Below are 12,754 nucleotides of genomic sequence, written 5' to 3'. Positions count from 1 at the left end.
TAGACCAGAGCTAATGGGATGGAACTGGGGAATTTGATGCAATGATTGATGAACTGCCTTCCCTTCAACCTTGACAATAGGATTTGGTTATAACTTCGAGTTCGTCACCTACTCTTAATGATGCCCATCATGGAGCCTACACATGGTGCATGCCAATGTACGTTAACGTGAAAACCCATGCCTTGGTGGAACCAATCACATGGCATGAAGGGTCATGTCATTCTCTACCCTTGCCTCAAAATTCCATGCGAGGCTTTTTTTTTTTTTTTTTTTTTCCAAAAGAGTTGCTTCTTACCACCGTGGTGGTAGCACAGTGAAAACAGAGCTTTGATTTTACCAAAGTGGCTTAGGTTCGAAATGCACGGACGTCGATTAAATATGAGGACCGGATGCTTCCCATCTGATTTATTTGGTGAAGTCGCTATCTGGTCAACCGTGACTTAAATGATGCTAGTATGACGTACTCACATGGAAATAGGACTGCCAATGCTGGTGGAGCTCTGCCACAGATGAAAAAAGTATGAGTAAAAAATGTTCTACCCGCATCGAACATTCTCCAATGGGAAGGAGACCCAGTGAAAGTTGCTACATGAGTGAGGTCCCCCCCCCCGCGCTCTTTTTTCTTTTCCTAAGTAGGAAAAAAAAAAAAAAGAGTTGCTCTTAGGTCACAATTCCCCAAAAAAAAAAAAAAAAAAAAAGTTGCTCCTAGGTTACTAATTCTCATTGGTGCTTGCTTCACTGGTCTTATGTGCTAACAAAATTAAATAATATTAGTAAAGATTTAAAGTATTATTCAACCAATCATGATTCTCATGCATAAACCATGTGATCTCTCTCTTAGCATTTTTCTTCTCAACTTTTTTTTTTTGATTTTTTATCTAAAAAATTCATTTAGCTCGCAGAAAGGAAAAAATTGAGAAATATTTTATATTTGGTTGGAACTTTCAAAAAATATGAAAAATATTTTTTTCATAAAACTTAAATTCTTATATTCTATACAAAAATCGTATAAAATATGAAAAAAAATATGCCCAACTAAACATGACGCACTGTAATATATATATATATATATATATATATATATATATATATATATATATATATATATATATATATGTTACACACCATACATTTAGACATAAGTTTTTTTTTTGGCAAGTTCATTATATACTGCGTGTTTGGATATACCCAATAAAATCAGAAAACACAAGCTCATGGAGTGCCCAAAGCAACTCCTCCTCTTCTGACCACAAAGTATATCCTGAACGGTTAACCACATAAGCAGCCACCCAGTCGGCAGTTCCTTTGGCCTCTTTAAATACATATTTAGCCTGAAAGCCCTCTATCGCTCCTCATCATCTAAATGTTTTGAAGAAAAAAGTGGTCCAAGCTTACATGGGTCTTCTAATCCAACGGATCAGGCTGAGTTGTTTTTTGAACACGAGATTTTTCAAGAAAAAAATATTTTAGTGAAAATTTCACGCGAGCAAAGCAGTTCCAAAATCCCCACGAAACGAAAAATTAACGCGGTCAAACACGTGGCTCAAGGCGCCGTTGCCACCAGAAGCTTTTCTTTTCGCTACCACGAACTCCCAGTCCTCACGAAACCAATGCGCCGTGGGACCCACACGGAAAAGAAAGTGGGGCCCTTGCGGTGAAGGAAATTCTTTCCTTATCCATTCGAGTTCTTCTTTTGCACCCCGGTGTAAAACGGGCTTCGGTCATCGTCAATGTAACATTAACTTTAAATTTATGAAAAGATATGCCTTGAATTAATAAGTTTTATTTATTTATTTCAATTTAAATATGAGCGAGTCAAGTCTAACCCACCTTGTTTACTCTCTGGCTAAAAATCAAACTCAAATCAATATTCTAGCCAACTGCAAGTCAGTCGTCGACAGTTCATTCTTTCTCCAACCATGTTCATGCTAAAAAGGATTGAAAAAGAATGATTTCTTTCCACTTTTCTAAATTAAAGAACAGAAATTAGCAGAACATGCTAGTCCCACAAATCTTTGGGTCTACCAAGATATTAATTTGGTTAGCATCCAATTTTAGGTGTTAAAATAATATAAAATTTTGGTTAATAATATGTGAATATCTTGTTCATGACCCATCAACTGGATCTTGAGATATCCCGGTCCTATTGAAATATATCAAAATCTCCATCCTTGTTGAGATGTGCCAACAACTTAGTTTATCTACGTGATAGCCACCCACCAAAATGGTTAAAATATAGATACATTAGGGTCATATTTAATAGGCTAAAGTCCATGATGAACGAGCTAAGACGGGCCTCCTTGCTAAACCTAACTAGGCATGCTGTGCTACAAATAATAAAAATTAATTTTTTTTTTTGCTCCAAATCATTTGTTGGTATCATAAAACAATCTTTACAATTTTCTAAGATCTTGTGAGTAATAGAAAAGCGAACATTGCAACTGGTTAGATAGCAATGTATGTAGCGAATTTTCTTCTCTAATTTTTAATATTTTATTCTCTAATTTTTATGAATATATCTTTTTATTTAATTTAAATTATTTAATTTAAAAAAAACTGAAGTTTTCTATCAATAATATGGCTTAAAACTAAGAGGTCACGTGGAATTTATAGTGGCTGGGTTATTGTGATAATGTATTGGTAAAGCATTGATGATTGGATGTCAAGAGTAAAAGGTTAAGTGCGATGTGGCCGGGCCATCATGTGTTTTTTTTTTTAAATAAAGTACAACGGCAGTTCACACTCGTAGGTGGGTGCAGCTAATAAAATTAAAAAAAATAATATAGAAGATGAGACATCAATACATAGTCCTCCGGTGAAGTATCTACAATCGCGAATAAGACTATCCAATCAGCTATACTGTTCACCATTTTGTAGTTATGTTTGGAGGCCATTTTTATTCGAAAGTCAACGGGTATCATAGAGCAACTGACTGGACCCTCGTAGAGGACTGGATTTGCTTGGTGTAGCCCATCACGGGTTCACTTTCGAGATGGCACGGCTCATGATGAAGCTCATGCGCATTAGATTTGATGATCACGGTAATGATGACAGTCGGATCTCGTTAAGTACGTGTCGGTCGGTACTTTGGCCGTTGACTTCCTATTAGAAGAATTTGATGAGAGAATGAGTGCCTCCAAATCCCAAATAAATCACGGAAGAAAGCACTACAAGATCTTGACGTGAAGCGCTGGGATAATAATTGCTAGAATCTGGCCTTTTTTTTCGGTACAACTCTTTTAGAATCTGGCTCTGGTGATGAACTTGAACAGGCTTAACCTGGTCACTTCTAATTTATTCAGTTAGCTGTTTTCTGAGGGCAGTATTTCTTGAGAAGGAAAAAGAATTGACAGAAGAAGCTTGTTTGGTCGAGGATTAATCATTTCCATTTGGCCATAATAAGTAGATGAAAGAGACAATATTTATCCCTGCATGTTCTCCAAAGCCACCAAATAACGGCTAGCAGGATATCCACAAAATTTATTCTAACCATATCCAGGCTCATTTAAAATCTTATTATCCAAATCCATTTCAAATTTGATTAAAAATTTATTTTAAAATTTCCAATTTATTAGTACTTAGATTCATTCGATTAATCTTTATTTAGATTGAATTATTCAGATCTGATGGGATCTGACCTAAATTTACAAAAAAAAATAATATAACCAATATCAAGTAAGAATCAATAACGCAACTAATAATATATCAAACTAAAATCAATAATACATAGCATGTATGTATAATCGGGGTTGGAGTAGCAGAAACTTGAGTATGAAATTCTAAATTCGTTCCAAACCCTAATGAATTTTAATTTTAAATCCCCAACCCTTCTAAAGGTCCTGTTAGGATTTCGGACGGATTAGATACCCGAAAAAACTCGTCTAGCTGCCATCCTTAATTAATCATGGATTTGGGTTTATATAAATACTTTACTTGCTTTCTACAAATACAGTTCTAGATTACATAATCAATAAATCATAACATATAAAATACTATGAAAACGATTCATTAGGTTATGTGCATACCTTTAAAGCTTTCGAGGCCATCTGCATCATTCTACCATTGCAGTGACTAAACATGGGCAATTTTAGTGACAGATGAAGCAATTTTGCAGCCACTTCTACAGTAACATGGGCAATTCAAGTTTCTGCCGAGTAAAGAAAATTCCAGCATCACAATCAATAACCAATGAATCTTGGTAATAAGTGAATCAGCAAGGGGGAAAAAATCCAAGACTGCCTTATCATACGGGGCTTACCGATCAAAACTTAATTGACCATTGATCAACTATAATAAATAATAATAATATAAGATCAATCAATTTTTTGTTAATTATTTACACTGTGATACTTGGAAGCCTCATGTTTGGCCACTCGTTACTTGTATAAGAGGTCTTATGTTTACGGTGGTTTACTGATGAAATTAATAATTTTTTTTGCATAAATACTCTCCTAAATATCAGATTTTGCATAAATACCCTTCCAAAATTGATATTTGCACATATACCCTCGTAAAACACTTGTTTTGCCATTCTAGCTATTTTTAAAAAAAAATTTTATTTTTGCATATATACTCATGCTATCTAACGACGTTAAAAAATTAACGATTTCAAATTAAAATGACTAAAATATCCTTAATAGGTAGACATGCAAATAGATTGCGATCCCGATAGCAGAAAAAGAAGACGAAAACAATAGTATAATTTTAAAATTTTATTTTATTTTCAATTGATATAAATATGATTTTTCTTAACACCGTTATAACAACCATTATATTACGAACATTTGTACAATAATAAAGTTTTACTGGGGTATACATGCAAATATCAATTTTGGAAGTATATTCATGTAAAATCCGATATTTAAAAAGGCATCCATGCAAAAAAAAACTCAAATTAATATTTTAAAAAAGTTATTAAAATGCAGGGTGTAACCTGCAAAATTAAGCATCCAAAAAGGAGAGATTTATATAAGAAACAGCTACTAATCATCACCGAAGAAAGAGTTATCAAGACAAGAAACATCTTCTTAAGAAAGTTATTGTTGAAAATAACTTCCAATAAGTTTGATAAATAGAGAAAGAAATACTATTTACCCTTTTTCCAACACATTTCGTTCGTACAAGTCAATTGTCTGGTATCTTGCAATCCTATGAAGTGCTTGATTTAACAATCCAAGTATAGGATTCCAGAATGTGAAACCTTTCTGGGCAATAAATAACATTATATCCATCAATAAATATGGTTCTAATTTTGCCCAGGAAGCAAAGATTCAATCTACTCTCATATGGACATTAAGTTGCCCAGAGCAAAGATTCAACATACTTCTACATAAATGTTCAGAAATCCACAGATTCAAACCATTCATATACGAAGATCAAAAGATCCCATAAAATGAATGGTCAAGCTTCTCATACATAGAATTACAGTGACTTGACCGACATCTTTATATCATCAACAAAACATCTTTAAGTCTCAAGTCTCGCTTACAAGCAAAGGAATCAATTTACACCACCTTCCATGCAAGATTCAAGTGATAGAATTCACCAAGATTGAAGGAGCAGAGATGACTTCCTCCTCCCACTCATATTATGTCATAATCATTCTTAATCCAATCTACTTGCTATTTTTCTATTTCTTTTTAATTTTTTCCATACTAATCACTCAATTAATTTTTAAATCCTCTCACTTGAGGCACGAAATAGAACCCAGCATCTATAAGCCATGATAGATCAGAGAAGATATTTAGACATGTGAAAACAACTATATATATACTCTAGGCAGATAATTTTCCAATAGGATTACATAGCTTAAGATCCTAGTTTAATTAGGCCATGGCTAATCATAAGACTGCCAACAGGCCAGCACTGAAAGGCTTCCATGTCTACAACAACACATGTCTCTCTCCTCCCTAAACAGTACAGCAAATATATCATAGTCAGGTTCACCCTAGAACATGAAGCTCCAAGATTGCCAAAATTTGATGCTGATATAGTCACAAAGAAAGATCATTGATATTGACTCGAGGATCTTGCGCCCACATGCATCATCTAAACTAACAAAATGCGGAAAGCCAGTTGGTGGAGAACTTCAGGATGCAGTAGCGATTTTACCGCATTCCGGCGCCACTGGAGACCGGGGGGATTGAAAATTGGAGCAGCTGCCTACTTTTGCAGTGGACTTGTGCTTCACGAGAGGGACCAGCGACTGGACAACATCTGCCATCAGGGGCCGGTAATCAGCCTCCGGTTGCACACACATGGCAGCAATGGCAGCAACCTGAATAACATCCTTCATAGAGCACTGTCCTTCCATTGCTGGATCTATAATCTGAACAACCTTGTCTCTGTCGGTCAGGCGAGGCAGAGCCTTTATAATTACCGGCAGAAGAATGAAATCCAACAATTAGAATACCAGGGAAAAATAATTTAAACGGGAAGGCTTTTTATATAAACATAGCAAAGAATGTAATTATATTGCAGAACATGCAACTGATATAACAAAATACGAAGCACAGCTTAAAAAGAAATAGATGGCTTCAGGGAATCCTGATGAAAAGATAGAAGTGCAGCTTACTAGACGATCCAAGCCATGAATAAGAAATCAGGATGATGGTGTGTTCTCTGAACACCTCAGAAACAAGAGATACAACACTTAGATGTTGCTTAGATTTCGTTGGTAATGATATCATTCAACTTAGATAATTTCCCAATAGCATGCTAAGAAGAGTCTTCTGTAGCTTAAAAGACATGCCTAGTTTGTCAAGCTGCAAGGAAAAAAGTGCTCACTACATTGTGACCACCAAACAGCATTGAATGTAGATTACCCACCCAAGACACAAGAACACCTTCCCCAGGAGGCTTGTTCATGTCAACTGGAACCCGGCCTGTAAGCAGCTCCAGAAGCACAACCCCATAGCTATACACATCTGATTTCGTTGTCAAATGCCCAGTTAAAGCATACCTGCAAGCAAAAAATAAGGAACACAAGTGAAAATACGCTTTTCTTCATCACTTGACTTTTGGAAGCTGCAACACATTTCTTGTCCAAGACAGGTAGAAAATTTATTAAAACATCATTTACAATAAGAAAAAGATGGACAGTTTCAGTATTTACTCTGGGGCAACATATCCTTGGGTGCCTAAAACTCGTGTGGAAACATGGCCTCCAGCTTTGTCAGATCCAAGTTTGGCCAAGCCAAAATCTGAAACTTTGGCATGAAAGTTTTTGTCCAAGAGGATGTTGCTACTCTTAAAATCCCTGTGAATTACAGGTGGAGAGACATGCTCATGCAGGTACTCCAAGCCTTTTGCAGCTTCAAGAGCTATTTTCATTCTTGTTTCCCAGTCTAACTTTGAAATACCACCACAAGAACCTGAATATCTAAATCATGTCAGTAAATTCAAATAGAAAGAAGATACCTACCATACCTCTAGTAACATTAGTTTAACATGCACAGCACAAGCCATTGTTCCATGCCCAGAGCAATTCTTTACAGAAAGGTCGACTACCAATCCGTGGGGTAAATTGATACCATATAGGAGCCTATATGCATATATTGCTTTTAGAATGGACTCGAAAAAGGTGTTCATATTGATGTAGAGTCCCCTAGCTGTTTGATCAGTTGGGTATCAACAACTAAGATCAGTTAGTTAATGAAGGGTTTCGAGGTCAACAATCATAGAAAGTGCATCCTGATCATACCAGCAATATCCTGGAATCCAAAATTTAGTAAGGATAAATGTACCTCAGTGCTAGGCAGTTTTTCCAGTTCAAATGTATCATAAGTTGAATCTTTTAGCTGGATTACCACAGTAACAACTTTGTATACTGCATTTATACATTATATTATTGTTGACATCACAAGTTTTAAGAAACCTGCAAGTTGGATTTCTGTAGTGTACATCCTCTATGATCCTCCCGTAGTACCATCTTAACTCAATGGTTATCCTATATCATGAACAAGACATGTTGATAGGGGGCAGCTTTTATTCATGTCATACATGCTTCATGGCGCTCATGGACATAAACATTTCAGCTCATCATCTTGGATCCAACACCATAGACTTCCCCTATCAAATTTCCCTCATTGATATTCATTACTCTCTGCTACCGCAGTTTTCTCCTCTTCTTGGACAAGACAGTTCATATAGAGGGAGGAAAAGGAAAAATTTAGAAAACAAGATGGGTAATGGAGATGTTGTAACATATACAAAAGGGCCCCGATCTCTTAAAGAGCAATAATACAATAGCCTATGGTCTTCACAAATAGCCGTGAAAAAAACAGGGTTAGCCGACTTCAGTATTCTGCCATCAGGGGGCTGCCATGTGACCTTCCCTCTTACTGCAATTGCTTGGGCGCCAACTCCATTTCTTTAGGATTGGCTTTGGGGCCTGTATGTTATTTTAGCATTTCTTTCAAACATATCCCTAAATGCCAGCAGAATGGTAAGCCATATGGATAAATGAGATCATGAAAGAATGAAACAGAAAAAACAGAAAGGATTTAGATTTCCGAAGCTACAAAGTTCAAAGATGGTTGCTTTTTTGGATCATACAGACCTCCGCACGAATTTACATGGATCATTAGATATGATTATATCTTTTTTACATATAAACGCGAGGCTCTGATAGCTTCTATGTTGAAAGGGCTCGGGAGGTTATTAACCATTCATCTCCTTGCCACATCTGATCAAATTTCAGCCACTATTCAAGGATCTTTCAATTTAGGATCTAAAAGGACACAGTATGGGTCTTTTTTTCTTTCTTGTTCGATTACAGGTCACAATATTGCGGCTCTAACAAGCACTTAGTCTTGCTACTGAGATCATCAAATCTGCGCTCTACACTACCCACGAAGACATTCAATTCAAGCACCAAGTCCCATCCCTTGACAAATTTACGAAGAATACAAACGAAGATTAGAACGCCAACATACCGCTGGCAGGATACAGATGTTCCTGCAGTCCGCCATTTGCCATGTACTCGTATACCAACAGCCGGTGGCCGCCATCAGAACAATACCCGATCAACGCCAGCAGATACGGCGACCGAAGCCGTGTAAGCAAGTCCACCTGCATCGCCATCTCAAGCGCATTCATTTCAAGATAACACAAATAATGACACAATAAATAGAATCCAATATGATCATCGGATTTGGAGGGAAAAAAGAGAGGAAATGACCTCCATTTTGAACTCCTCCTCCCCCTGCTTCCCCGCCAGATCCATCAACTTCACGGCGATCTTTCTCCCGTCGGGAAGGACTCCCCTGTACACCGACCCGAAACTCCCGTGGCCAACCACATTCCCCTTCCCGAACCCGCTCGTCGCCGCGTGGAGCTGCTTGAAGCTGAACACCTGCACCCCTCTCTCCCCCACCACCACCTCTACCTCTCCGCCGCCGGCGCCGCCGATCGCTCTCTTCTCCTCATTCCCTTCTTCTGAAACAAGAACGGATCAAGACGAAGAGAAAAGGAAGGAGGGAGAAGGCATAAGACTTACTCTTGCGGCCCTTGCGTTGCTTGGAGACCTTGGCGCGGATGTAGCAGTAGTAGCTCAAGGCGGCGAGGACGGAGGCAAAGGCGAGAACGGCGAAGACGACGATCACCACCAAGGCCACGCGCTCCTTCCTCGTCTCGTCGCCGTCCATCTCGTCTGGGCCCTCCCGGCGAATGGGGAAAAACTCCTAACCCTAACCCTAACCTTAGTAGACCTCAGTGTGGGAGATGGCTCTGGGAGTGATGGAGAAAGAGAGTGAGAGAACAGTAGGGCGCAAGGGTACGAACTACGGGGGCAGTGATCGATGGGACGGAACAGAAAAAGGTTGAGGGGGGGACTGTCAGTCAAATTATTATATTTTTCTGTACTAATAAGTAAAATGCAAGGGACGGACGAGTGTTGCTATTACGAGGCCTCATTACGATACCAAAGCAAGTTCCTTGCCAGGTGGCATGATGTATTTGGTGGTACACCTTGGTTTTTCCACGACTTACCATTAGGCACGTGACACGTGTAAATAGAGAATCTTGGTACCTTATTGGGGCCGAAGAATAGAGACAAAACATTTGAACGTGAAAATGGTTTTAGGTTGTACCAAAAGAAAAAAAGCTTTTGGGACCGTGCGAACGGGGGAATCTTGGGATCTCTGAAAGAGATCGAATGGCTTCATCAAATCACAAAACACTGAACAAGACCAACGAATAGATGACAGGTAAGCAAAAGAGGAGAGAGGTACCTGATCCTGTCTGCGTTTTGCAGGTTCTCTGGCTTTATGATGGATAGAATGGGTGTGTGGTGTTTGGCGTAGGACAGGATGATTCTGACTTCGGGCCCATTGCTCGGGACTCGGTTCGTGGATGGCTTGATGATCGATAAATTCGAGGAATCGTTCGTCGTCTCCGGAGAGAGGTGAACATTCCGGTATTTTAGAGTAAGGCCCTATTTGGGGAGCTGTTGGCAGTAGAGCTGTTAGAAGTAGAGCTGTTGGAAGTAGAGCTGTCTGAAGTAGAGCTGTTATAAAAAGCTGTTTGCTGTTTGGTAACTACATTCGTAAAGTGCTGTTGTACTTTGTTTTGTGTTTGGTAAACAAACTGAGAAAGTACTTTTGTATGATAAAATTACCATAAAGGACATTGCATAGTATTATACAACAGAACATAATAAAACATAACATAAATTAATACATAAATATACGATATAGTATAATATTATTGTAATATAAAATAATATTATGTTAATATAGCATAATAGTAATATAATTATTAGAGTAAATTAATATTTGGTAATATAACGTAATATTAAATTATTTAACATAACATATTAATGTATTATGATATAATATAATATATATTATATTTATAGTATAATACAATAATAAAAGTATAAAATATTATAATTATTAGTATAAATTAATTTCTGATAATATAACATAATATTAAATTATTTAAAATAACATATTAATGTATTATAATGTAATGTAATATAATACAATATTTATAGTATAATACAATAATAAAGGTATAAAATATTATAATTATTATTATAAATTAATTTTTCATAATATAACATAATATTAAATTATTTAAAATAACATATTAATGTATTATAATGTAATGTAATATAATATAATATTCATAGTATAATACAATAATAAAGTTATAAAATATTATAATTATTAGTATAAATTAATTTTCCATAATATAACATAATATTAAATTATTTAACATAACATATTAATGTATTATGATATAATATAATATGATATTATATTTATAGTATAATACAAAAATAAAGGTATAAAATATTATAATTATTAGTATAATTAATTTTCCATAATATAACATAATATTAAATTATTTAACATAACATATTAATGTATTATGATATAATATAATATGATATTATATTTATAGTATAACACAAAAATAAAGGTATAAAATATTATAATTATTAGTATAAAATAATTTCCCATAATTTTCCATAAAATAATTTTCCGCGGTCCAGGGGCTCTTCTTCGTGGTCCACGCTCGAGGAGGACCTCAGCGTGGGCCGCAAGATTGATGATTAAAAAAAAAAAAAATAGATTGATTTTGGAAGGTATGGAAAAGGATTAAAAAATTTTTCTTCTAAAATGTGGTTTAAGAGATGCATACAAAAATTGAAAAGAAAAATACCTTTTCTTATGGAAGGAAGTCTGACGGCTAGGGTTCTTGGCTCCAGCAGATTTTTAGGTTTATAAAGGGACAAACTATGTAATTATGTTATTTTAATATGGGCATTTTTGTCAAAAATACAGCTTTCCGAAAAAGCTGAAACAGCTTCCTCTCAAAAGCTCCAAATTGGAGCTTCCTCCCAAAAGCTGTTTTCAGCTTCCCGCAAAAGCTGAAACAGCTTTTTGAAAAATTTACCAAACACAGTTTTTCATCTAAAAGTACTTTTGGAGGGCCAGAAAGTGCCAAAAGCTCCCCCAAACAGGGCCTAACTCTTTACTACTCTTTTTTTTTTTTTTTAAATTGGCTGATGTTTTAGAGAGGCTCGTTTAGTTCGCTGGAAAAGGAGGAAAAGTATGACCAATAAAAAAGTAATTAAGAGGAATTCTCATCATACCAGGTCAGTCATCTTGCTTGGATTACCTCAAATCATTATCCTCTTTTGATTCTACAGCTTCGAGCTCTAGGCACCATAGCCCATTTCGATTTGAGAAACTGTTGTTGTCATCTTGGAAAGTAGTTAGGGGGGCCTGAGGCATGCCAATGCAGGGAGATGCCATGCAGAGGGTGTCGCATAGATTGGAGCTCACTAAACGACGCCTTCGCAAATGGAACCAGGAGGTTGTGGGCAACATCTTCAGGAGACTTGAGGAGGTAGAGGGGTTGATTGCGGATCTCCAGGGAAGGGAGGATCGAGATGGAGAGCTTGAGGAGGAGGAGATGGCTGACATGCGTCGTCACTTGACCTCTCATCACTCGTTACTACATCAGCAGGAGATTTTTTGGAGGCAGAAGTCGAGGGGACAGTGGGTCAAGGAGAGGGACCGAAATACCAGCTTCTTTCATCGATCGACGATCATCAGGAAGCAAAGGAATATGTACGATCATTGAGAGTTGGGGCGAGCCAGCGGGTGGAGGAGGACTCGGCAGTGAGACAGGTGATGTTTAACTTTTTCAGATCCAGATGGACGGAGGTAGGGGGGCCCTATGTGCTTGGTCAGCTCCCCAGGCCGGCAGCCAGATTTGAGGAGGCTGATAATAAAGCATT

The 12,754-nt window shown here is 37.0% G+C and overlaps 1 protein-coding gene across 2 annotated transcripts; it reads right to left on the bottom strand.

Annotated features, from left to right (window-relative positions):
- Window positions 1-5,742: 5,742 nt before the first annotated feature.
- LOC103706865 (Protein kinase superfamily protein) lies at window positions 5,743-9,812 on the bottom strand. 2 transcript variants are annotated; one of them, XM_008791119.6, is made up of 6 exons: window positions 9,500-9,812; window positions 9,182-9,438; window positions 8,937-9,072; window positions 7,115-7,373; window positions 6,829-6,961; window positions 5,743-6,367 (listed from the first exon to the last, which is right to left on the bottom strand). In XM_008791119.6, exons 1-6 carry the CDS (start codon window positions 9,645-9,647, stop codon window positions 6,089-6,091), a joined length of 1,212 nt encoding a protein of 403 aa, XP_008789341.3. In that variant the 5' UTR covers window positions 9,648-9,812; the 3' UTR covers window positions 5,743-6,088. The 2 variants fall into 2 exon arrangements, with proteins under 2 accessions (XP_008789341.3, XP_008789342.3); XM_008791120.6 differs by having other exon boundaries at window positions 9,182-9,435; window positions 9,500-9,789.
- Between the last annotated feature and the right edge of the window lie 2,942 nt (window positions 9,813-12,754).

Source organism: Phoenix dactylifera, chromosome 1, assembly GCF_051530095.1.
Source record: "Phoenix dactylifera cultivar Ajwa chromosome 1, Ajwa_hap1_PhDact_Kaust_v1.1, whole genome shotgun sequence".
Lineage (NCBI taxonomy): Eukaryota > Viridiplantae > Streptophyta > Magnoliopsida > Arecales > Arecaceae > Phoenix > Phoenix dactylifera.
The sequence above is the reverse complement of the archived record's forward strand: the minus strand, read 5'-3'. Positions and strand labels throughout refer to the sequence as shown.

Coding starts and splice junctions, on each gene's coding strand:
- LOC103706865 (XM_008791119.6), bottom strand. CDS start 9,647: ATGGACGGCGACGAGACGAGGAAGGAGCGCGTGGCCTTGGTGGTGATC. Junction 9,439..9,499: donor GCAACGCAAGGGCCGCAAGA/GTAAGTCTTATG, acceptor TTCTTGTTTCAG/AAGAAGGGAATGAGGAGAAG. Junction 7,374..8,936: donor ACATCTGTATCCTGCCAGCG/GTATGTTGGCGT, acceptor TTAGATATTCAG/GTTCTTGTGGTGGTATTTCA.